This window comes from Capricornis sumatraensis, chromosome 3 (genome assembly GCF_032405125.1).
Source record: "Capricornis sumatraensis isolate serow.1 chromosome 3, serow.2, whole genome shotgun sequence".
NCBI lineage: Eukaryota > Metazoa > Chordata > Mammalia > Artiodactyla > Bovidae > Capricornis > Capricornis sumatraensis.
The window spans coordinates 1,170,256-1,194,701 of record NC_091071.1 but is presented as its reverse complement, the minus strand read 5'-3'; the positions used below and the strand labels follow the sequence as shown (position 1 = coordinate 1,194,701).

General features: G+C 61.6%; 1 protein-coding gene across 1 annotated transcript in view; it reads left to right on the top strand.

The window, feature by feature from the left end:
* The window catches only part of MAD1L1 (mitotic arrest deficient 1 like 1), a 239,278-nt gene that overhangs the window by 46,395 nt on the left and 168,437 nt on the right, over nt 1-24,446 (top strand). The window contains exon 10 of the mRNA XM_068968152.1: nt 4,689-4,775. Within this exon, the coding sequence (XP_068824253.1) occupies nt 4,689-4,775 (87 nt within the window). The remainder of the gene's footprint in view (nt 1-4,688; nt 4,776-24,446) is intronic.

Sequence of the window (24,446 nt, the reverse complement as noted above, 5' to 3'; positions counted from 1 at the left end):
CGGGACCGGAGCGCGTGCACTGGTCCAGGCCCTCACAAGATGCCGTCACGGGATGTCCCTGTGGCGCGGGGCTGTGATGGCTGAGGGCTCTCTGGAACGGCCCGAAGATGCTTTGTGAGTGATGTGCGGGCTCACCTGACGGGGCTGGCCACTGGCTCTGGACGATGGCACTGCGCCTGGGGCTGGGGCGTGGCCGGGGGCTGCCTGCGGAGTCTGCCCTGGCCTTGGGCCGTGCGAGAGCCTGGCCCCTGCACAGCCTCCCCGCAGCACAGCCTCCCCGCAGCACAGCCTCCCCGCAGCACAGCCTCCCCGCAGCACGCTCTCAGTAGGGGCAGCCCTGCCTTCTCGGATGAGCCGCACCCCCTCTGGGGACTTGCTGCGGGGGGCTCTTGTTTGCGTGGCTGGTCAAGGGGGGAGTGGTATGGGGGGGTAGAAGAAAGCCAGCTGCCTGCTCAGTTTATCCAGATATGGGTCCAGTCCCCTTGGTGGTTTGTTGAAGTAGCTGCTCAAATGTTCCAGCGAATTTGGTGTCTGATGGCTGCCATGAGGCTCAGCTGGAGGGTGTGGGCCTCAGCTGCCCGGCGGGCATGGGCATGTGTGGGTGGCCCCAGGCCGCGGGCGTCCAGGAAGGTGCAGGTGCCCGAGCCGTCAGCGGGAGTAGAGCATTTCTGAGGGAGAGCACCTTAAGTCCATCTTCCTCATTTGACCATTCCCAATTTCCCCTCATTCTTGAGTGGTTACATTTCGCAGTATCTTTACTTCAGAGGAGAACGGCGAGCCTTGGTTGAGAGCCAGCTCCCTGTGTCCCTCTAGCTCCTGGCTTTGTGGGGCTCGTTTGGTTGCTCCCCAGCTTCCCGGCAGATTTCTGCCTGGAGGACGTTGCAGACAGCTTGCCTGCGCTGAGAGAATACCGCCGGCTCAGCTCATGAGGCCCCCAGAGGGTGTGTGGCCGTCTGTCTGACAGACGCTTCTCCTCGGGCCCGGAGGGCCTGGTGGCCTCGTAAAGGCAGGCACGCGCAGTTGTTTCGTTGGCGTTGAAGATGTTTTCCGTTGATTCAATGAGAGTTTGCATCCTTCTTTGACTAACATAGGAAAATAGAAGACAACTTCAACCTCTTTAAAATGGTAAAAAACAAATCTCTTGGCTTAAAAGGGTTTGCTTGTTTTGCTTGCTTGCTTACTTACTACTCAAGGTCAGAAGACGTGAGGAAGCTCTGAGAAGAATGGGGATCTGGCATTCAAGGCTGGCTCAACCCTCCCCTCTTAGATTTCAGCTTTTCACATGTCTCCTGCTGGTGAGCATTTCTTCAGTGTGTTTTCTCATCCACAGAGCTGGCTTGCATTTAGGGCAGAGTAAGGGTAGCAATCTGGGCATCGCGCCTCTTGGTTCCTTACGCATCAGGGCCGTGTCCTCACAAAATGTGCAGGAAAGGGCGTGTTTCCTGGCGGCCGGGGAGGGTCTGCATGAGGCGGTGTGAAAGGGAGAGTGCCTGGCCTTCCCTGCTGGGGGGTGTTGAGCACAAAGGCCCATGTAGGGGCTCCGTGCCGGGGCTGCGGTGGGCTTTCAGGACATACTGCCAGCACGCAGGGGCCTTAGGCCTCACGCGCTAGTGCTGGCAGACCCAGGAGGCCTGGCTGGCCACAGGGGAGGTGGTCCCGAGCAGCCCCGTGATGAGGTGAGCAGAGGCCTGGGGGCTGCTTGGAGGGAGTGACAGCTGTCCTGAGACCTCTCCTGTGAGGATGAGAGAGGCCTGGGGAGGCTGAGGGGGGCGCTCTGCAGGCCCAGGGTCAACCATCACGGATATTCGGGGAGCGGATGGGTTGGCGTGTCCAGGCAGCAGAGGAAAGCCCAGCGGGAGGTGGAGAGGCGCCCCAGGCCTGGTGGCTCGGGGCCTGTGGGCTCTGGACATGAGGCACAGCTCGGCAGGTTTCTGTGAGCGGCCCCCGGGCAGGCGGGACTGCAGGGGCAACTTCAGCAGGAGTGGGGAGGCTGGAGAGTGCTTCCGGGCGGGTGCCGTGCTGGCTCTGGGGGCTGGGAAGGGGCCTGTGCGCACTGAGCGGCCGCCCCTGTGGAGCCTGGGCTTGAGCCCCGGGCCTGCGCTCACCTCCGTGTGGCGCCTGATTCCAGTTTTGATTTGTGTTTCTCTAAGAATTAGTGATGTTGAGCATCTTTCTTTTTTTAACGCCATGTTAGCTCCGTGCAGGGGTCAGGAGTCTTTGCTCTCCACTTCATGTTCCATCATCTCTGTCTCTCGTCTCCCTTCCTCTTTGAAGACACTAAAACACACGCGTTTTCTGACACTGATGTGCAGTTAATTTAGTGTTGCTGTTTCAGGGCTCTGCTGACAGGGTTCCGCCCAGGGGTTCAGTTACCTGCTTCTGTCCTTTTTCAGATTCTGTCCCGTTCTCGGTTGTTACAAGGTGCCGAGTACAGTCACCTCTGCGGTCCGGCAGGCCCTGCTGCTGATCTGTGTTATTCACGGTAGTGTGGACCCATTGGCCTCCCTGGTGGCTCAGACGGTAAAGCGTCTGCCTGCAGTGCAGGAGACCCGGCTTTGATCCCTGGCTTGGGAAGATTCCTTGGAGAAAGAAATGGCAACCCACTCCAGTATTCTTGCCTGGAAAATTCCATGGATGGAGGATCCTGGCAGGCTGCAGTCCTTGGGGTCGCAAAGAGCTGGGGTCGCAAAGAGCTGGACACGACCGAGCTGCTTCCCTTCCCTTCCCTTCACGTGTCCATTAGCCCCGGACGCACCCCTCTCTCCCCTCCGCCCTTTGGTCATCATAGGTGTTTTTTGTATGTCTGCAGGTCTGTTTCTCTCTTGTAAATAAGTACGTTTCTGTCATTTGTTAATTTAATTTTTTAAAGGTTTATTTTATTTACTTTTATTTTTTGGTTGTACTGGGTCTTTGTTGCTGTGTGTAGGCTTTATCTGTTTGCTGTGAGTGGGGGTGCTCTCTGGGTGTGGTAGTGAGCCTCCCACTCTTGGTTGTGGTAGCGGGCGTCTCACTGGTGTGGCTTCTCTTGCTGTGAAGCACAGGCTTAGGCGCGTGGGCTTCAGTCTTGCAGCTCACGGGCTTTCGAGTGCTGGCTCAGTAGTTGTGGCACACCAACCCAGTTGCTCCGTGGCAGGTGGGATCCTCTGGGACCAGGGATCAGACTGGTGTCCCTTGCACTTCAAAGCAGACTCTTAAATCACTGGACCACCAGGGAATCCTCTATCCTTATTTTTAGATTCCACATATAGTGACATCATACAGTGTTCATCTTTCTGTGTCTGATTTGCTTCAGTTAGCGTAATAATCTCTGCTGCTGCTGCTGCTACTGCTAAGACACTTCAGTCGTGTCCAACCCTGTGCGACCCCCCTAGACGGCAGCCCACCAGGCTCCTCTGTCCCTGGGGGACCAGGCAAGAACACTGAGTGAGTTGCCATTTCCTTCTCCAGTGCATGAAAGTGAAAAGTGAAAGTGAAGTCGCTCAGTCGTGTCCGACTCTTAGCGACCCCATGGACTGCAGCCCACCAGGCTCCTCTGTCCATGGGATTTTCCAGGTAAGAGTACTGGAGAGGGGTGCCATTTCAACCCAGGAATCTTCCCCACCCAGGGATCGAACCTGTGTCCTTGCGTTGCAGGCGGACCCTTTACCTCCGGGCCGCGAGGGAAGCCTTTCCTGCTTGTCCGTGGCTGACGCCCTTGTGTCTCTGAGCTCCACGTCTCTGTCCGTTCATCTTCTGATGGACATTTAGACTGTCTCCATTTCCTGGCTGTCAAGAGTGTGCTACAGTGACCCATTGGGGTGTGTGGAACTTTTCAAATTAAGAGTTTTCTCTAGTCCCAGTCCCAGGGGCAGGATTTCAGAATCGTATGGCAGCTCTAGTTTAGATTTTTCGAGAAACCTCCCACCGTTGTCCGCAGTGGCTGCACGAGTTCGCATTTCCACCAGCAGAGTGAAGGGTTCCCTTCTCTCCACACCCTCTCCAGGATTTGTGTACAAATAATGGCCGTTCTTACCGATGTGAGGTGGGGCCCGAGCACAGTTTTGATTTGCGTTTCTCTAAGAATTAGTGGTGTCGAGCCTCTTTCACGTGCTTGTTGGGTGTCTGAATGTCAGAGACGTTTTGTGCCTGCTCTCCGGAGCCAGGTGTTGAGCTGGAGGCGTGGGTTCAGGTTGAGGCTCAGTGCTGTGGAGAGTGGGGTGACCTTGGAGCCCGCCATCACTGTCTTTTCGTCGTTTCCCTGTCTGTGAAATGGAACCAGTGAGCAACGGGGCTGCCGCGAGCAGTGGCCTGATCGTCCCCCTGGAGGAGTTTGGACACTGGAGGTGCCGTGCCCGTGGCGCCTGCTGTGCCCCTGCCGCCGTCCGCACGCGTGGCGTCTGAGAGGAGGGAGGAAGCCAGCGTGGCAGGCGCTCTTCCTCCTCACTTCACATCCTCTGCATGGCAGTGATGCGACGTACTGACTCGGGTTTTACAGGCGAGGGCTGGCACGCATGACGTCCCCAGTGTCATGTGGCTGGCGGCCGGCTGTGCTGTGAGCCCACACCCGCTCTCCGGAGGCCTCACAGGCCCTGACTCGTCTGGCTCCGAGGTCCATCAGTGGCTTGCCTGGCACTGGGCCGGCCCCTAGGGTCAGAGCCCTGTCCCCTGCAAGCACACCCCACTGACCCTGTGTGTTCTTGTCCCCCCAGGACGCCAGAGGACCTGTCTAGGTTCATTGTGGAGCTGCAGCAGCGTGAGCTGGCCCTGAAGGACAGGAATAGCTCCATCACCAGCAGGTAGGCCTGGCGGCCGCGCTTGTCTAACAACATACTTGCTTTGGAGAGGGCTTGCGGGTGAGTGCACCCCCGGCTTCGTGGAGCGGGGCAGGCACTGTGAGTGTGCGGTTTCCCTCGTCCCGCCCCGCCACACCGAGGCCCCTCTGAGGCAGTGGCGGGCGTGCTGTCTTCTGGACGCTGTGGCCCATCAGCCCAGGGGCCCTGGGGCGGCCCCTGGGGCTCTGGGGTCTGGGTGGAAGGCCGCGCTCCCTGCCAGGAGCGTTTGCGTCCTTGTGGCTGCCTGGGCTCTGAGTGGTCCTGGAACCCAGGCTGAAGCCTCTGGCGCTTGTGTGTGCGGCGACTCGGGCACTCAGGAAAGGCACCCGTAGCAGCATAGCCGGGCCACTCGTGTGTCCTGTGCCCGGGGGTCCAGGGCAGGCAGCTCTGCCTCCTGCAGGACTGGGGCCTCCTCCACGCCTGGGGGTGCGGTGTGTCTTGCGCCTGCTCTCACTCAGATGCCTACTGGTGTCCCAGGGTTCAGTTCAGCTCTGCCGTGGCCCCCTGGGCCAGCCGGGTCCTACAAGGTGCGCCTGCGCGTCCATCTGACCGGGAGTGTAGGGTCCTCCCCGCCTCTGATCAGGTGCTGGGATGAAGGCCAGACCTCAGGAAAGCTCTCTGTCTTGGATCACGGGTTTACTGTGGCGTGTGCAGCCGGGCCAGCTGGACGGGAAGGGATGCCCCAGGCTTGCGAGGGGCGGGGGGCAGGGCTGCCCTCCCGCTGCTGCCTCGTGTCCGCCGCCTCGGAGGCCCCCCTTCAGGGTTTCTGCGAGTTTCCTCCTTGGTTAAGTCTCGGCCGTTGGTGACTTCCTGGGTCTCCAGCCTACTCCCCTCCCTGGGGGTGGGGGGGCAGGGGGAACTTCCCGCCTCTCTTCCGGGCGTTGGTTCCTCTGGCACCCCCCACCCACTCCCCCGCCCCAGCCCCACGCCGTCCAGGGGTCTGGCCGAAGGGACACTCACGTCATTCACTGTTCAGGAAATTGCAGGGCTTTGCAGAGCTCTGTGCCGGGAAAGGGGAGCACGCCATGTGCCGGCCTGCTCCTCCTGAGCCACGCCTGGGCCTGCCCACTGCTGTCCGCCTCCCTCCTCTGGGGCCCAGGCAGGCTTCTCTCACGTGCAGGGTGGCTGCCCACATCCTGGGTGTCGAGTCAGAGGCAGGAGGAGAGGCCTCTTCCCTTTTGGAACAAGGAAACCTCTCCTAGGACCCCCACTGCTGGCAGACTCCCCCGAGTCACTCTCCCTGCCCCAGACCAGGTACCCACGGAGGATGGGGTTCCCACTTAGAGGAACTAGCGGGAGCTAGTCGGTTCCCACTTAGAGTCACTGGAAAGTGGACGCTGTGTGAGGTCAGCCCCTCCGGTGAGTGAAGGGCTCAGCGGGCGGCTGAAAGGATGGTGACCAAGCGGGACCTTGGAGGCTCACCCTCGCCCTGACGGGCTGGTGGGAGGGGGTCTGTGAGGTCGACCTGTGGGCCGTGGCCAGCCCCCGCAGCCTCACCCCCGGTGCAGACTGCGTGTTAATAGTTTATTAATAATCAAAGGAAGGCTTTCTGATTTGGGGGGCTGATGTCACTTTGAAAATTGCTTTTAGAAGCATCTGGTTATGTTGGACATAATCACATCAATTTAGTTTAAAAACCTCAAATGATAAAGATTGCCTTTTGCTTTCAAAGTTGCTGTCAGATGAAACGGGCATTAACAGTGATTTGAAATTAAAGCTTTAACATTTTTCCAGGCGATCCTCTTCATCCTACTTTGAGTTTGAAACAGAATGAGCTATTAGAGGAAAGGAAACTTGTCTGCGTCTTTCTCCCGCCAAACTGTGAGGTGCTTTCTAAAGTTACCTGCTTGAGCAGCAGCGGGAAGGTCAGCCTCTCAGAGCTGTGAGTGTAGCTCTGGTCTGTGGTTCTAGGTGGTGAGTCAGTCGGCCCGTCTCTTCTGTGGGGTGGGTTTAGAAATGGACTCGCATTACAGGGAGCAGTCCACCACAGCGGGGAGGTCGTCTGGGGGGTTGGGGGCCCCTCGTCCACCTCTCAGGACCCTTGGGTTCCCTCTGGGAGCCAGTGCAGCCGCCCTAGGAGCAAGGGCGTCTCAAGCCTCCTGAGGAAGCGCTTCACCTCTTCGGCAGGGCGGCCAACCTGCCTGACAGGTCCCGGGAGTGGAGGGGAGGGGAGGTGTGGCGCCTCGGGCTGTGGGCCTGGGCTGGATCGTCGGCCAGGGCCGGGGCGCCCTTGGTCTTGTCCTCATGCCGTCGACAGCCACGCGGACGGGCGGTCTTGGCCGTGCGCCCGTCTCGGGAGTGTGTCTTGTGTGTGGGCACGGAGCACTGTCCCCTTCCTCCCAGGGAGGCCCCCCTCATCCAGCGACAGAAAGCATGGGAGGAGCCAGGGGTCGCCTGAGGGCCTCAGGCCCTGAGAGCAGGTGAGGTTCTGACCCCATCTGTTGGTGGTGGAGTCACGTGCAGGCCCCTGTAGGGAGGTGCCAGGCTGGGGTCCTGTGTCCTCGGGGCCCTGGCCACGCAGAACGGAGGGCTGTGGGCACGCCGGTGCTGCTGCACTGGGTGTGTTCCTGTGGAGGCCAGGAGACCTCGCGAGGTGGGAGGGGCTGATGTCACTCCCTCGAGTCTTTGAAGGCAGCTGGGCAGAATCCAGGTTAGACCAGGAGAGGTGCCTTGGCAGGAGAGCGGAAGCTGGGCTCTGCCCAGCTCCAGGCAGGCGCGCTCTGGCTGGAGGCTCTGGGGGCTCTTTTGAGGATGAGGTGAGATGGTGGGAGGAGCCTCGGCGTCAGCCACGCTCAGGAAACAGGTGGTTTGCGGGTGGCGCCGGGAAGTCCTCCGTGGCCTTGAGTTCCAGCCGACATCCTGCTGGGCGACCTTGGGGGGAGCTGCTGTTGGTGGGCCTTTCTGTGAGCAGGGTGCCCTGGCCCGGTGGGCTGGTCTCCGCTTCCCGCATCGTGGTCCTCCTGGGACAGACAGCCCCAGAGGCGCTGTTGGTCGCTGGTAAGAGCGGCCTGTTGGTGCCCGCCTTTGGACTGGGGTTTAATCGTAGCCCAAGGAACCTTGCCTTTCACCCGTGGCTACCCGGCGCTGGTCCTGGTCCCTATGGGGCCGTGCTGAGGGTGCAGGCTTTCTCTCTGCAGGGGTGGCGGGCTCATGGTGTCTCCCTTGAGCCCTTCATGATGGTGCTGTCTCTGCCCCCCAGCAGAGTGCTGAGCCCCGTGTCAGACAGCTAGGAAGCCGTGGAGGCAGGGTTTGCATCCTGGTCTGCGCGTCCTGGAGCTCTATGTTATTATTTGAGGCTGGAGCCAGGACCTGGAGAGGGGCTGGGTGTGGCTGCAGAGAACCCTTTGTCATGCGTTGCTCTGCGCAGTGGAGCCGTGCGTCATGGGCCTGCAGGAGTGACGCGTCCGGCCAGGCCCTTGGTGCAGATCCGGGGGACCTGCTGTGGGAGCGGGTGAGGGGAAGCTGAGCAGCCTCGGGGGCTCTGCCCGCCATGCACTGTGCGCGCCTGCTGAGTCCGGCTCTGTGAGGCGCAGGTCCCTCTGTTCACCCCACCTGTTCACACCCGACGCACGCTCCAGCTCTGGGCTGCTCTGATGACTGCAGTTTGTTCTGAAGATCAGTCTTCCCTGCTCTGGGCTATACGTGTCTCAGAAGAGCCCTTGGCATCAAGCTGTTAGTGTTTGAGGAGCCCGGCAGCGCCAGGGGCTTCCCAGGTGGCGCTCATGGTAAAGACCCCGCTTACCGACGCAGGAGACGTAGCAGACGCAGGTGCGGTCCCTGGGTAGGAAGACCCCCTGGAGAAGGGCGTGGCACCCCACTCCAGTGTTCTTACCTGGGAAATCTCATGGACGGAGGAGCCTGGTGGGCTACAGTCCATGGGATCGCAGAGTCGGACACGACTGAAGCAACTTAGCATGCAGCGCCCGGAGCCCTGGGGAAAGCGTGACTTCAGAGTAGCGCAGGGCAGGCAGTGGTGAGTTTCCCAGCAGGCAGATTAGGAGTGAGCAGGTATATCTTTTGTGTGTGTGTGTGTTGAACAGGTATATCGTGTGTGTGTGTATATGTGTTGAGCAGGTATATCTTTTGTGTGTGTGTGTGTGTTGAGCAGGTATAGCTTGTGTGTGTGTGTGTGGCGGGGTGGGGAGGGGGCAGACAGAGGCTGGAAGAGCTTGCACACATGGGCACACCTGAAAGATGGGGGTGCCCTGTTTGCTGTGGGCCCACTGTGGCAGGTGAGACAGAAAGACAGGGTGGGGTTTTGGTACGAGCTTGTGGACGTGGTCTTGCTTCTCATGTCGCCGGAGATCTTGGCAGAACAGCAGGTGAAGGCAGCGGGAGCCGGAAATGCAGCTTTGGACGCTGAGGTCTGTTAGAAAAGTGTGCACAGCGTGGAGAGGGCGGTTGGCCTGCAGGCTGTAGCCAGGGTAGCGTCTAGACCGGGGCGCCCCTTCCAGGTGGGTGGGGATGCGACGCCACCACAGCCTGCGGCTGACCAGGCGGCCGGAGACGCCAGAGAGCCGCTCTGCGGTCCTCCTCGCCCTGGACATGGGTGTCTGTGGGGCAGGCGGGCGCGAGCCGGCTCCGTCCCGCGGGCGCCCTCGCCTGGGATGCGCCCCTGCCCCCAGGTGTCCCCCGCCCCCGCCCCCTCCCTGCCGGGCTCCTGCCTGCAGGGTTCCTGCTGCCTCTGCCTGAGACGGCACTGTGCCCGCCTGCCCTCACCATGCTCCCCGCGTGCCCCCTGGGCCCTCTGGTTGAGCGAGGGAATGGATGAGTGGTCCGGCTGAGCGCATGGGGGTGTGCCAGGCAGGCAGAGTGAGGCCTGTGGCGTGGGAGCCTCTGCTCTGCCTGTCCTGGGGCACCAGGCCAGACGTCAGGCTGGCAGGAGCCCAGGGCAGGCTCTGCACGGGTCAGCTGGGCCCTGACGGTGCCGTCCTGCCGGGCAGCCAGGGTGCCTTCGAGGGGCCAGGCTCCACCTTGTCCCTCTGCTCTGCCGTCGTGCGTGGTTCCCCAGCCCCGTGGACCGGTCCCGACCCGGTGACCTCCCTCGACCGGAGATGGGGCGCTGTGGTGCTGCTGCAGGCCCCGGACAGCCCGCCTCAGCTTCCTGCCGGGATGGCTGTGTGCGCCCTCGGGCACCCTCCCGACCCTCTGTCCCCACTGGAGGGGGCAGGGCTGGGCAGGAAGGGCATGGGAGCCCCAGGCCGTTGGGGGGTGTGCCCCTGTCCCATGCGGGAGCTGCCGGAAGACGTGCTGGCCCTCCCCGCCAGCTCTCCTGCTCGTCCTGGCCATCACCGTCTCTGCAACGGTGGCCCCGGGGTTCTCAGTGATGGAGACGGATGCTTGCCTGTCTGCTCAGCTCTTGTTGCCACGCGACCTGATGGCCTTTGGCAGGAGGTGTGGAACCAGAGGTGTCTGACAGGTGGTCTCCTCGTGTTCTTCCTGGTGGTCCTGCGTGTGTGGGCTCCGTGGCCCTGTGAGGCGCTGGCCGTGGGCTTGACGGCAGCAGAGCAGGAGGCTCCTGCTCAGGCCGCGTGCCCTCGGCTGGTCGCTCGTGGGGCCCCGGGGCCCAGGCGCGCTTGGAGGTGCGGGCAGCCGTCCTCCGGTAGCTGCCCCGGCGCCGTGTCATCTCGGGCGATGTTTTCTGGGTTTTTGTTGTTTTCCACAATTCTGGCTGGATCTAACGAGGTGAGAGCTGCTCTAAGAACTGTTTCCTGGCCTAGTTGGTAGCCAGGAGGTGACAAACAGATCTCTCGTGGCTGTCTGCTCACGCCCTCGTCCCTTTATTCCTCAGACCTCCCTCCTTGCTTGGGACTCGGGGCAGGAAGAGTCGCCGCCACTGACCTCCCTCCTTGCTTGGGACTCGGGGCAGGAAGAGTCGCCGCCACTGTGCAGTGGGGGGGTGGCCTCAGTCTGGCTGAGGGTCTGTGCCCACCTGCAGTGCCGTGTTTGGACGTGAGGTGGTGCCTGCAGCCCTCTGAGCCACTTGCTCTGACTCTCCTCAGAACCTCCTCGGTGGCCTCCCTGGAGGGAGGGCTATTCCAGGCTATAAATTCTTCGGCCAATTAGAGAGGATGGGCACGTGCGGGAGGGCGGGGCCTGGAGGCTCCTCGGGTGAGGGCCCTCTGCAGATGCGTCCCTGGGAACGGTGTCTGTGTCCTCTCCTTGAGCGGTGGATTCCGGGCCTCCAGCTGCTTCCCCATCAGTGTGGGCGAGGCCTGTGGGGTGGGGTGTGGAGGCGAGGCCCCGCGCCGCTCCCTTAGGGTGGGCATGGACCTCCAGTGCTGATGGCTGTTCTGGCTTAGCTCCGAGCCTCAGGAGCCGCTGTCACTTTCTAGACTGTGGCCGCCTGGCTTCTGTCCCTGAGACCAAGCCCCATCACCCTGAGGGAGAACCCAGTCCATCCAGGGTCCTGGTGGTGCCAGGCCCGCAAGGGACCCCACTGGCAGCGCCAGTGGTCTTGCCCAGGCTCATGTGAGGGCGAGGCAGGGGCTGTGTGGAAGCCCGTGGCTGCAGTTGGCGCTTGGGTAGCGCGATCCCCGAGGCCCCCCTGGCGCTGGCCGTGGCGGCTCCTCCACTGCCTGGTCTCTGTGGGGTCAGCGCTGGGCGCCCAGCTCTTCTCCAGATCAGTGAGAACAGAGACCGCGCGCTGGGCTCCCGCAGGCTCAGGCTCGGCAGGTCTCCGGGGGCGGCCGCGCTCTGTGTTCCCTGCAGGCGCCTGTGGAGCCAAAGCTGCTGGTCCAGGGACCATGCTTGGAGCAGCAACAGCTCGTCCCCCCGGGTTCCTGTCGCACAGAGAGAGGCCTGCTCACCGCTTTCCCGTCAGCGTCTTCCGAGAAGTCCCCTAAAGCCCTGTGAGCTCCCTGGAGGGAGGGAGGCTCTGTTCTGTTAGGGGTCGTCAGCCTCTTGCTTTTGGGGCGCTCACTTCCTGTGGACACACACAGGGGTGCTACCCCCCAGGGGCTGTGGTCCACGGAGGCCCTGGCATCGCTGACTGAGGACTGTGGCCAACCCTCAGGCCCTCTGCTCCATGCATGGACCTGAAGGTTCTGGGCCTGGGGTGGGCCTGTGGCAAGTCTGCTCAGCATGGCTGGTAGTCAGATGCCCTGCCTCTGACCCTGGAGGGGGCCCTGCGCTCACGTCCCAAGGGTGACCCTGTCCTCATGGGCTCTCTGGCCCTGCGTGGCGTGGAGGACGTGGCTCTCACTGGGACGCCCCTCCCTGCTGTCCGCCTGGCGGGCAGAGTGGACGCTGCCAGGGGGAGTGAGCAGCCTGAGCTTGCGCCGGCAGAGACACTCGGTTTGGTCCGTGGCTTCGGATGGGAGAGGGCAGAGCAGGGGGCTGGGAGGCAGTGGGGGTGGCCCGAGGGGCAGGACCTGCTGGCGGAGGCGCTCCTGGGATGAGGCTGCGCGCCGCCCTCCGCGAGCAGAGGCTGGGCCCCTCGTCCTCGCCTCAGCCAGCCAGTCTTCTCAGCAAGATGAGGCGCTAATACTTCACACCCAGACTGTTTTCTTGCAGGCTTTGCATTTCCATATTTAAACACTATTTACATATTCATGGGTCTTTTAAATAAGTTTTTATTGTTAAAGAGATGTGGAAGTGGATAAAATGTGAAACTCCCCCTTTTATTCAAGCACTGGAAAAAAAGCTCATCCCGGAATCGACTCCGTTTGAGTGGTGAGTTCTGTGGCAGTGGCTGTGGGAGGATCGCCGCGGGGGCAGCGCGTGCCCGGACGTGCCTCCCCATCCCGCGGAGGCGGATGCTGCGCCCGGAGGCCCACCTGAGCGCTGACGGCCTCACCGGCTTCTCTCTGGGGTCAGGATGTTCGGTGTGGACGTGGCCAGGCCTCTCCCCACAGTGTCCCAGGCGGGCTCTGGTGGACGGTTCTGGGCTGTTCCTGAGTGTGCGATGGACTCTCCCCTGCCGCTGCCCCCTGCCCACTGTCAGAAGTGCCTGCGCCTGGCTCCAGCGTGGCCGCGCCTTCCAGGCAGCTGGCTGTGGGGAGAGTGCCCGGCCCTGGGGAGGGTGTGGCCTTCGGCTGTTCTGCTGCCCCCGGGTGCGGCGCGGGGCCGGGAGGGCCAGCTGTGCCAGGGCCTCTGTCTGCGGGGGGAGCGACCCTGCCCTCCTCTTTGGTCACTGAGGACGTGTGAGGGGCTGGCCTGCGGCCGGCTGGACAGTCTTCCCGTTTCTTCACGTCGGGCCACTAGTGAGGTTGGGCGCGCCTTTGCTTCCTGTGTGTGGGTGACGGGGAGCCAGCTGGAGACCCCAAGCACTGAGCAGGGTGGGGAGCCCTCGAAGGGCACCTGAAGGGGCCGGTGGGGTCTGACCTTCAGCCAGGCGCGGCTCCTGGGAGTGGCCAGGTGCCTCGGGGCTGCAGCCGTGTCGCTTGGTGTGTGTAGAGGAGCCTCTGGAGGGCTCTCCAGAGCCGCAGCCCGGACGTCCTCGGGGCCCCGGGCACTGAGGCTTGTTTAGACCCAGACACAGAGCTCCCGACCTTCACTTGAAATCGCACCATCTCAGAGAGGCCTTTCTAAGTGTAAACAGAGTCAGAGTCACAGGTTATGGTCTGTTTTATCTTTGTGAGCTTGTGGCCTCGAGATCGCGGCCTGAAGGCCGCCTCCCGGCACTAGAAACCCGCGGCATCGCCTGCTCTCTTGGCTTTCTTGGAGACAGACCGAGTGACAGTCACTTGGTGAGGGCTCTGCTGGGAGCCCATGCGTGAGCTGAGGTGCCGTCAGCTTTCGTCAGCCTGGCCAAGTGGACGCCTGGCCTTCCGGAGACCAGGGTGTTGGAGGCGCGGCTCCCCAGCTGCGGGTGTTGCCTCTCTCCATGTGGGGACCTCACGTGGCATGGACTGCGGCATCCCCGGCTGGACTTCTTGTGGCTGCTGGGGCTCACAGGACGTGTCCTGAGCCACCGGCCAGCCTCCGGGACTGTTTGAACGACAGCTTCTTCCCGTGCGCCTGTTCTTTGCCCCTCACTGGTGCACACTCAGGGTTGCGGGCCGTCGCCAGAGGCAGGTTCCTCCAGAGACCGGAGGCAGGCCTGGCTGGAGGGCCAGGCTGCACTTCCAGGCCAGTTACCTGACTCTGGGGCCAAGGGGCATTGGCCCCATTGGCTGAAGGCAGAGGGGACCCCTGGGCACACCTCCCTTGGACCGCAGGCCCGGGACGTGGAGGAGGGAAAGCTGTCCTGTGTGCAGCCCTGGCAGAGGGCAGCGGGGCTGTGACCACAGAAAAGTGTGGTGACGGTCCGCAGCCAGGCTCAGCCAGCGGGCAGGTGGCCCAGGGATCCCTAATCTACTTTGTGACGGTTCTGTTAGAGGACAGGCCTGGCTCAGAGCCTCAAGTAAGAAACGCTGCCTGGCAAGCCCCTGCGGTGGAAGAGGCGCCGGGGTCGCCTCCACCCTGGGGAGGCGGGCAGGGCCCTCTGTGCTGGCCCCTTCACAGGTGCGCTGGAGCCTGGGTTCCCACAAGCGCGTGGATGAGCCCAAGTGTGCAGTCCTCGAGTGTTGCTCCCGTTGGGTGAGGAGACGGTGAAGAGACCCTGCGGTTGGCCCCTGACTCTCGGTGCTTCGGAGCTCCCGCTTCCGTGTCTCACTGGAAGGGATTCGGGGCGGCCAGCCAGGGCGAGCAGAGACTCGCTCGTGGCAGGGGCCCGTGCAGATGGTCGCCCCCTCGACCGGCCGTCTGCGGAGGTCGAAGGTGGGGCCCTCGGGCCTGAGGCTCGGGTTTTCTGTGCCCCTTGACTTCCGTGCAGGAGGGGTCTCGGCGTCTCTCTGACGCTGCTCTCGTCTCCTGACACTTAGTGTGAACTCTGGGAGCCCTGAGTCGCAGAACTTCCTACTCAGCCGTGACGCCCCGCTGGCGCTGGCTCGTTTGGAGGAACAAGCCCAGGAGAGCGCACACTGGTTCTCGCTGTGCAGTGCGGCACAGCTGCTCTCCGGCGCGCCAGGCAGTCCCGGGCACTCCCCTGCCTCACTTGGCAAACCTCTGCAGGCTGGTCCTCTGGCTCTCAGCGGCCGCGGGGCCCCTCCTCTCGCCTGAGGGACATGGGGCAGAGATGGGGTGGAGCGTGGGGAGGGGGCTGCTCTCTAAGGATGCGGGCATTTTATCACATTCCTCCACCTGAAATTCAAGGATACCAGCCATTAAGTGTCTGAGAAGCGTTCCCCAGTTGTGGTGCTTCCCGGAAAGGGGTTGTTGCTGTCTCAGAGCATAGCCAGTCTTGCGGTGTGGCAGGGTGGCAGGGTGGCAGGGGTATGTCTCAGGTCCTCAGCAGCAGAGCTGGTTTTCCTTCCAGCTGTTCTGTTTTTTCACTTTACAGGGTCGCGCTGGTTTTGCCATACACCAGCGTGATCCCGCCACGGGTGCACATGTGTTCCCCATCCTGAACCCCCTCCCACCTCCCTCTTCCAGCTGTCCTTGTTCCCGATGGTCCGTGTGGGAGGCCGCCTTGCTCCAGGTTGCTTCCCACCTGATTCCTGGTCACGTTAAAAACTGGGGCCCTTGGAGCACAGGGGGGGCCGCCATGTGCCTGGAGGGCATAGGACTTAGGGGTCCGGGAGTAGCCCTTAGCGAGAGAGGACATGGCCTCCCCAGAGCTCTTACAGTTGCTGGGCTCACTAAGTGGTGATGGCTGCTGTCTAAGCGGGCAGAGTTTTATGTATCCTGTGGTGGATAGAGAGGGTGATTTCTTGTCAGATATTTCCATCTTTCATCCAAGTAAGAAACTAGAGGCTTCCTTGCCAAGATTTAGGAACAAGTCAAGGATGTCCAATTTAACTTCATACTGGAAATCCTAGCTAATGCAGTAAGAGCAGAAACAGGAAGTGAAATGTGCACGTGGGAGGAAGGATGGCATGAAGCTGTCTGCAGATGACATGATTGTTTATACAGGGATCCCAGAGACTCAAGCAAAAGTTCTTAGAACTAAGAAGCGATTGTAGCAGGGCTGCAGGCCATAGGTTAATATAGTTCAGTCAATGAACATTTAGTTTCAAACTTAGAACATTATGTCACTTATATTAGCACCAGAACAGACAGATTCTAAAGTAAAAACCAAACAGACTTCTTGTGCAAGGTCTAATGAGGAAAATCATAGACGTCTGAAGAGAGACGCCAAAGGTCTGAAGCAGAGACACTCCATGTTCATGGACAGGAAGACTCAACCTTGTCATCTTGTCAGTTCTTCTCAGCATGATGTGTGTACTGAATACAGTGCTAATCAAAACGTGGGCAGACCGACTCTAAAGTTTGTGTGAAGACCAAGAGCCCGGGAAGAGGCAGCGCAGCATCGAAGGAGAAGGACAAGGATGAAGGACTAGCCTTCCTGCCCTCCCAGACCCCCAGACCCCGCAGGCCTCCCAGACCCCCCAGAACTCCTAGGCCTCCCAGACCTCCCAGGCCTCCCAGACCCTGCAGGCCTCCCAGACCCCCCAGACCCCCCAGGCCTCCCAGACCTCCCAGGCCTCCCAGACCCTGCAGGCCTCCCAGACCCCACAGGCCTCCCAGACCCCCAGACCCCGCAGGCCTCCCAGGCTCCCCAGGGTTAGGGTTAGACCTCCCAGACCCCCCAGACCCCCTAGGCCTCCCAGGCCCCCCAGACCTCCCAGACCCCCTAGGCCTCCCAGACCCCGCAGGCTTCCTAGGCCTCCCAGACCCCCCAGAACTCCTAGGCCCCCCAGGCCTCCCAGACCTCCCAGGCCTCCCAGACCCTGCAGGCCTCCCAGACCCCCCAGACCCCGCAGGCCCCCCAGACCCCCCAGAACTCCCAGGCCCCCCAGGCCTCCCAGGCCTCCCAGACCCCGCAGGCCTCCCAGACCCCCCAGAACTCCCAGGCCTCCCAGACCCCCAGACCCCGCAGGCCTCCCAGGCCTCCCAGACCCCCCCAGACCGCAGAAACCGGGGCAGTGCAGTGCTGCAGGGGGAGCAGGCAGCCAGCTGTGGGGCAGAGTGAGGCCCCGGGAGCGCCTGGGGAGAGGCGGCGCTTTGGGGAGAGAGCAGAGGCAGTCATTTCAGCAAAGGTGCTGGGGCCACCGCGCGTCCGCGCGCTCAGCAGGCACGTGGGTCCGATGCAGACCTCTCGCTCTCACACAGATCAGCTCAGAATGCACTACAGACCTAAGCGTAACACACAGAGCCGCGGCTGCCGTGCAAGATGGGGGAGTGGGTGTAGCTGACTCTCAGCTGGGCAGTGACTTCCCAAAAGCAGCATCAGAGCCACAGTCTGTGAAAGGAAAAGTTGGTGAGCAGGACCTCGTTAAAACCATGAAGTTCAGCCCCATGAAGAATGCTGTTCGGAGAATGAAAAGACAAGCCGCAGGCGGCGGGGAGGCACAGCGGGCCCTCGAGCAGCGCCGGAGCTCCCCGCGTGACTCCGAGTCTGCGTCCTAGGCCCCAGCCAGCCGCAGGCCGCAGACTTCGCTGGCTTGTACTGCCGAGAATTCCCGTGTGCAAGTGGAGCTGTGCAATTCAGACCTGCGCTGTTCAGGGGTCTCCTCTATTTGCAAAACCTGTGTATGCTAAAGGACTGGCATCCAGAATATAAAAGCAACTCTTAAAATCCAAAAGTAAAAGCCAACCCAGTTAAAAAATGAGCAAAAGATCTGAACAGACGCCTCACCAAAGAAGACAAACAGAGGCAAATACGCATATGAGAGGTTCCCACATTGGGTCATCAGGGAGAGACAGATTAAAACAACAGCGAGATACCAGCACAGCCGTGTTAGGATGGGCAGGGCTGGGCACATGGGCGACAGGGCCCCATCGCCGCCGGGGGCAACGCCCAGCGCTCCTGGGGGTGCGGGGCGACAGGGCCCCATCGCCGCCGGGGGCAACGCCCAGCGCTTCTGGGGGTACGGAGCGACAGGGCCCCATCGCCGCCGGGAGTGAGCGTGGTGCAGTCGCTCTGGAAGGCCGCGTGGTGTTTCTTAGGGAAGCACGCGTGCTCCCCTGCGCTCCAGGACGCAGGGTCCTCGGTATTTACCCAAGAGATGTGAAAACTTAGGTCCACATGAAAACCTGCACACAGGTGTTTCTGTCAGCTTTTTCGATAAATGCCGAAACATAGGTGCAACCAAGATGTCCTTCAGTAAGTGAATGGGTAACCTGATACATCCAAAGCATAGAAAGAAGTGCGCTAGGCGGTGAGAAGACGCGGCGGAACCGTAAATGCACGTTGTTAAGTGGGAGACGCCGACGTGGAGCGGCACACAGGGCCCGGCTCCAAGCGCCCGGCGGTCGGGGGACGGCAGGGGCGCGGGGTTACCGGGGCTTGCCCGGGGGATGGAGGGCTGGAGAAGTCTTTGGCACAGAGAAACTCCTCTGCATGACCCAGGAATGGGGCTACATAGCATCGTGTATTTCTCTGAACCTGTTGAACATGCAGCCCGACAGCTGAACCCTAATGGACACGTAGTAGTGAGTCCGCTCACTGCGTAGCCGGCGCCCTGCGCTGCAGTGGGTGTTAGGGGAGAGTGGGTGGGAGGCTGCAAACCAAACCTGCTTTAAAAATAACGGCTTAATTACAGCAAAGCAAGACAGATGGGCCTAGAGAAGGAGCTGTCCTGGCGGTCCAGGTCTCAAGGCAAGCACGGACAGCTTGTCCTGGTGCCTGGGGGCGTAGGGGAGGCTCCGCTGAGTCGGGGGGCCGTGGGCCCCGGCTCGGCCTGGCGCCGTGGCAGCTGTTCCAGGTGGCGCATCGGGAGTGGCCAGGCGCCTCAGCCCATGCCGGCGGGGTTGTTGGGCCCGGGTGACTGCCAGCTGCTGTCTGTGGACGCAGACCCGCTGGGCCAGGCCGCAGGGGTGGGTGCGGCTGCCACACCATGCTGGGCTTCTGGCCTGGTGTGCCGCAGCCGCTGGGACCCAGGGCGGGGGGCTGGGGTCACGGGAGAGAGAGGCTGGGACGAGGGGTGGGGCGGGGACACACCCGAGCTGCTGGGGCGTCTCTCAGACCAAAGCCCAGGGTCCCGCCGGTGCCAGCAGGGTATGCCAGGCCCCCTTTGTGAGCGTGAGCTGGGAGACCCTGGCGGGGCTGCCCATGCCAAGCAGGCGCCCCTGGAACGGGGCTCAGCGGGGAGGAGAGATGGAACTTTGAATTTTGAATCGGGTCAGATGCCTTCAGTTTAAGATCTTGACTGTCCCTTCTCTGTTCCTGCTGGAGAGCCGAGGCTGTTTAGTGTTCTCTCACCTCTGTGCTTGCTAATTTTATTGTCTTTCCATATTTTCTTGCCATAAATGTAACAGACTCTATTATGTATAAGCCGTTTTTAATATGGCCTCTCATAAAGCCAGAGGGACGAGGGGGTCATGCCTTGGCAGCCTCAGAGTGCACGCCTGCCCTTCCGTTCTCAAGCCTCTGGGTCAGGCCTCCGTGGAGCCTTCCTGACATGGCCCTTGCCCGGCCTCCCAAGGGAGGGGGCGGGAAGGACAAGGCCCTCTCCTGGGTGCCGTCTTCATTGCAGGTGCCCCCGGGCGGGGCTCGGGTCTCGCAGCTCTGTTCGCCTGGTCGCCTGCCCTTCCCGCGTGAGGCTGGAAGAGGACTCTGGCTTGGAGCTGCCTAGGTCTCCAGCCGTCTCGGCCCGGGACTCTGGGTGCCCAGGAGGGTGTCCTGGGCCTCTGAGGTCAGTACGCAGTCTGAGGGGGTGCCATCCAGGAAAGCTGCTCTGGAGAGGGCGTTTTGGAGCAATTTTGTGATTTGTTTAAATATCCATGACCTTTTGGGTAATTACTCTGTAATGTATCTTATCATTAATTGTAAAATACCTTCACAAATGCCTTTCCAGCCAGTTAACCCTGTCCTCCGAGATTGAGCTGTGTTTCAAACGTGACTGGCCCTCGAGGCACCTGCAGCTCCTGAGGCCTCGGTCCCCCCGGCCATGTCCCGCCCTCTCTGTGACGGCCTGGACTTGGCAGGCAGGAGGGGCACAGAAGGGGCACGGGGCAGCCAGGCCATGTGCTGCCCGGGCGTGTGGAGTGCGTGGGTGCCGCTGCGCCCTGGGAGGAGGTCAGGAGAGGGCTGGGCCCGCGGTGCCGGGAGCGAGCCTGGCAGGACAAGATGCTGCACCTGCGTCTCCCGTGGAGCCTCCTGACTCGCCGCTCGCCCGCTCCTCAGAGACGCTGCTGCGTGTGCTTGCTGGCGGGGGAACAGCTCCTCCTCCCCCGGACGTTCCGCCTGCAGGTGGAGCTCGCTTCTTCACTGTGGATGCCCTGGGGTGGGGCGTGGGTGTCTCAGCTCCGTCGGCTCCGTCGCCTTCTGTGATGGGCGGACCGCAGAGAGCCTGCGTGGCCCTCAGGAGGCCGGCACGGTGGAGGGAAGTCACTACGAGGTGGAGGTGCCCTGGGCCCCCGTGGCCTGCTCTTCTGTCCGAAACCCTGGGTGCGGCCTCGTGGTGAAGGCGTCCTGCTCTCCTCTGCTGGCCCGGGGGCCCTGGGAGGTGGAGCCTGAGGCACCGGGGTGCCCGCCTCTCTGCTCCTCTGACGGCGGTGGCTGCACACAGGACCCTGGGGAGGCTGCAGGCCCCTGCGGGCTCTCAGGAACTGGGGAGCTCTGCTTCTCCCGCCGTGAGCCGCTGGTCCTGTGGTCTGCTGTGCGGTCTCCTCCTGCCCCGGGGGAGCGTGTCTGCCCGCCTGTCCGTGTGCAGACGGCACCTCTGGGGCTGTGGGGTGACTCTGCTTTTCTCCCCAGGCGAGAAGAAACGCCCGGGGTTTCCTGTGACTTCCCCTTGCGAAACCAGATTTCCTCGGCATCCTTGTCATCAGCGGATCATGGTGGGGGAGGGATGTTACCAGACAGGAGTGGGTCTTGATAAGTGCCTCCCAGAACCCCCCAGACACAGCTCTCACCCCTACAGAGCAAGCGCTGAACCTTCCCACCCCTGGGGAAGCACGCTCCAGACCCCGAGGGTGGAGCGGCCCTGCTCCTGTCGGCCTCCTGTGTGTCCTTGCCCTCTGCGCCTGGCTGGGCTGGGGTCCCCGCCAGCTCGCTGCTCCTGAAGGGGTCCTGCAGGCCTGCCCTGGAGCTGAGTTCCCTCTGGCCCTGAGCTAGAAAGATGGTCAGAATGCTGCCTGCCCTGGGTCCCCGTTGACTCCGCGGGGCCTGTCCTGTCCGTCTCCCTGGCGCCGGCAGGGGCAGCAGCTGTGGCCTTTGCTCTGCGGGGGTGGGGGTCGGTTCCAGCAGCGCTTTTCCCTCCCCTGCGACCCCACATGCCCTTCGCAGCCCCGAGAGGGTGGTGTGCCACCCCCCGCTGGCAGCTGGGGTTTCCTCCTGCTTCCCGTGGACTTGCGTCCGTGGGGAGAGAGGTGGGGACGAAGGCAGGCGGAGCAGCTGCCTCCTACTGGGGCCACGGAGGACGGTCCTCGCGCTCCCCGGCCAGCAGACCGAGGTGGCCGTCGGGCGCCTGCGGGTGAATGGGGTCGTCCTGGAGCTCCAGGGAAGCGGGGGCTCCGCCCCAGCAGGCAGCCTGGCCGGTGGCCCGGGGCGTTCATCGGAGTGACTGCCGGGGCCCCTGTGGGCCACTGACCTGGGACGGCGGAGGCTCGGGGCCAAGCCCTCGGCCTGCCTCCCTGTGACTGTGCGGTCTCCTCCTTAACCCTGGAGGTTAATTGTTTCTGCTGTCTCCAGCGAGCCCCATGTCCCATGCCACCCAAGAGGCCGCCCGCCTGCGCTAAGGACTCTTGATTAAACAGCTCCCGTCAGAGAGGTCATCCAGAGCTGCTTCTGACTGTCACCCTCTCGAAACGGCTGCTCGAGTTTTGGCTTCAAGAGTCCTCCTGAGGAGCGACTGCCCCGTGAGAGCCGAGTGCCCAGGTCTCGGCTGGCGGCATCCCTCATGCCCCGGCCCTGGGGGGCGGCATCACGTCCCGGACTGTGCCCTGGGCCGCTCAGCCGTGGAGCCGCGGTGCCCAGGTGGAGTGGCGAGGGGAGGTGGCAGGCCTCCTGATGCAGGGGCTGCTCAGCCAGTGGGCGACACGTGCCGTCCAGCCCCAGAGAGCCGAAGCCGTCCGTCACCAGAGAACTGGGGAGGATGGATGCAGGGCGGAGCCGTCGTCTGGCTTCAGGAAACCTGATTGACTTGGAAACAGTCTGGGGGACCCTTCCGCAGCGCCCGGAGCTCTCCGTGGAAAGGAGCCAGCTCCTTGGTCCAAGCCAGACGCTGAATTTACTGTGAATTGAAGTAGCCTCAGCACATTCTTGCAGCTAATGAACGTGATTAAAATGCATCGTATTTGTTGGGCGCCCTCGTGTGTCAGGACCTTGACTGGCGTTGCCGTGGTGGCCCCCGCAGTGCCAGGAGCTGGACCCATCCGTCCTCAGGCTTTGGGGGAGGCTGAGAGCCGAGGCCAGGGCCAGTGCTGGGAGGTCCAGGACAGAGCTGAGGCTGTCTGTCCCCCCGTCCGGCTCCCCCATCTGACGCTCTCAGGCCCAGCGAGGCCTCAAGGGCAGTGGGGCTGGTGGGCACTCAGCACCCTTCAGTCTTAGCTGACCCCACCGGGCAGTTTTCTGGGTCCAGCTCTGAGGGAATTCATCCCCGAGAGCCGTGGTGACTGGTGGGTTGTCCAGGCGTCTCCCCAAAGTGCCGCGGGCGTGGCAGCCGGGTGCCTCTCCCAGCCGCCTGCGTCCTCCTGAGTGGGCCCACTTCACCTGCGCACCCCCAACCCTGCCTCCCTGCTCCTGGCGCTGTCGTGAGGGGCACACCCGACTCTTGTGACCCCATGGGCTTTAGCCCCCAGCTGCTTCTGTCCGTGGGATTCTCCAGGCAATAATACTGATGTGGGTTGTCATTTCCTCTTCACAAATGATGCCCTCCTGTCGGGGAGACCCTGAAGCCGGGGTTCAGGGTCCTGGCCGCAGTCGTGCTCTGTGAGGCCCGCAGCGTTCCTCACACGGACTGCTTTACTACAGAGCCTCCGTTTCAGTTGGCTTTTCATTCGAGAGGCCCTGTTAGATGTACGGTAGCACCATTTACCAGCTGATTTGCCCAACCTTGTGGAGCTGGGGTTATTTATTTTGAGATCTGTGGTTTCTAACAAAGCCCCCGCGAAGGCGGGCACTGTGGTTGTTGCCCCGCCTGGCAGGGCACTCTGGCGTCCGCGTGGGGCTGACAGCGTGCTAAACGCTGCCCTTGGGCCGTCACCACGTCCTCGGTGGCGTGACTTGCTGAAGCTGGGTTTAAGAGCAGAGACTGGTAGCAGCAGGCGGTCCTCAGAAGTCATCCTGGGCCTTCTGGCTCGGGGCTTTCGGAGGAGAGGGTGCCTGGCGTGGCCTTGCGCTGGATGCCTGGCCAGGCCCACGTGTGTGCGGCGGCGGCGATGGCTCCGCGCTGCTGCTCACACTGCCCTCCCCCTCTTCCCGACCCAGCCTTGGGACTGCGCTGCCCTAGGACCCGCCAGGGCCAGCGCCTGTGCCCCAGGGCGGGGCGCGCTGCCCCATCCTGCGTGTCCTCGCCCCGCTCCACGCGTGTGTCGGTGCCTGAGTCTTCATTGTTTTCAAATGTGAGATTTGAAGCTGCCTGTTTCTTGATCCACTTTTGTGTCTAGTCATTTGAATATTTGGATCAGTGAACTGGGAGCCTCTGAGTTGCTTCTCGCAGGAACTTTGGGTCAGTTGTTGCTGTTCAGTGGTTAAGTCTGAACTTTTTCTTCTCAGTCTTCAGAGTTTGCTCAAACTCATGTCCATTGAGTCGGTGGCGCCATCCAACCATGTCATCCTCTGTTGTCCCCTTCTCCTGCCTTCAGTCTTTCCCGGCATCAGGGTCTTTTCCAGTGAGTCAGTTCTTCCCATCAGGTGGCCGAAGGATTGGAGCTTCAGCATCGTCCTTCCAGTGAATATTCAGGGCTGATCTCCTGTAGGATGGGCTGGCTGGATCTCCTTGCGGCCCATGGGACTCTCGAGAGTCTTCTCCACACCACAGTCTGAAAGCATCAGTTCTTCGGCACTCAGCCTTCAGCTCCAGTAGTTGGGCCACCTGATGCCAAGAGCCAGCTCATTGGAAAGACCCTGATGCTGGGAGGGACTGGGGGCAGGAGGAGAAGGGGCGGCAGAGGATGAGATGGCTGGATGGCATCACTGACTCGATGGACGTGAATTAAAGCAAACTCCAGGAGATAGTGAAGGACAGGAAAGCCCGGTGTGCTGCAGTCCATGGGCTTGCAAACAGTCGGATGTGACTTAGTGGCTGAATAGCAATAGCCTTCTTTATGGTCCTGCTCTCACATCCATACATGACCCCTGGAAAAACCATAGCTTTGACTAGATGGACCTTTGTCGGCAATGTCCCTGCTTTTCAATATGCTGTCTAGGTTGGTCGTAGGTGTTCTTTCAAGGAGCAAGCGTCTTTTAATTTCATGGCTGCAGTCACCATCTGCAGTGATTTGGGGGACCAAGAAAATAAAGACAGCCACTGTTTCCACTGTTGCCCTGTCTATTTGCCAGGAAGTGATAGGACCGGATGCCGTGATCTTAGTTTTTTGAATGCTCAGTTTTAAGCCAACTTTTCCACTCTCTTTCACTTTCATCAAGAGGCTCTTTGAGACAGGCAAGGTGGTCTGGTATTTCCATCTCTTTCAGAATTCTCCAGTTTGTTGTGATCCACATAGTCAAAGGCTTTAGCGTAGTCGCTGAAGCTGAAGTCAGTT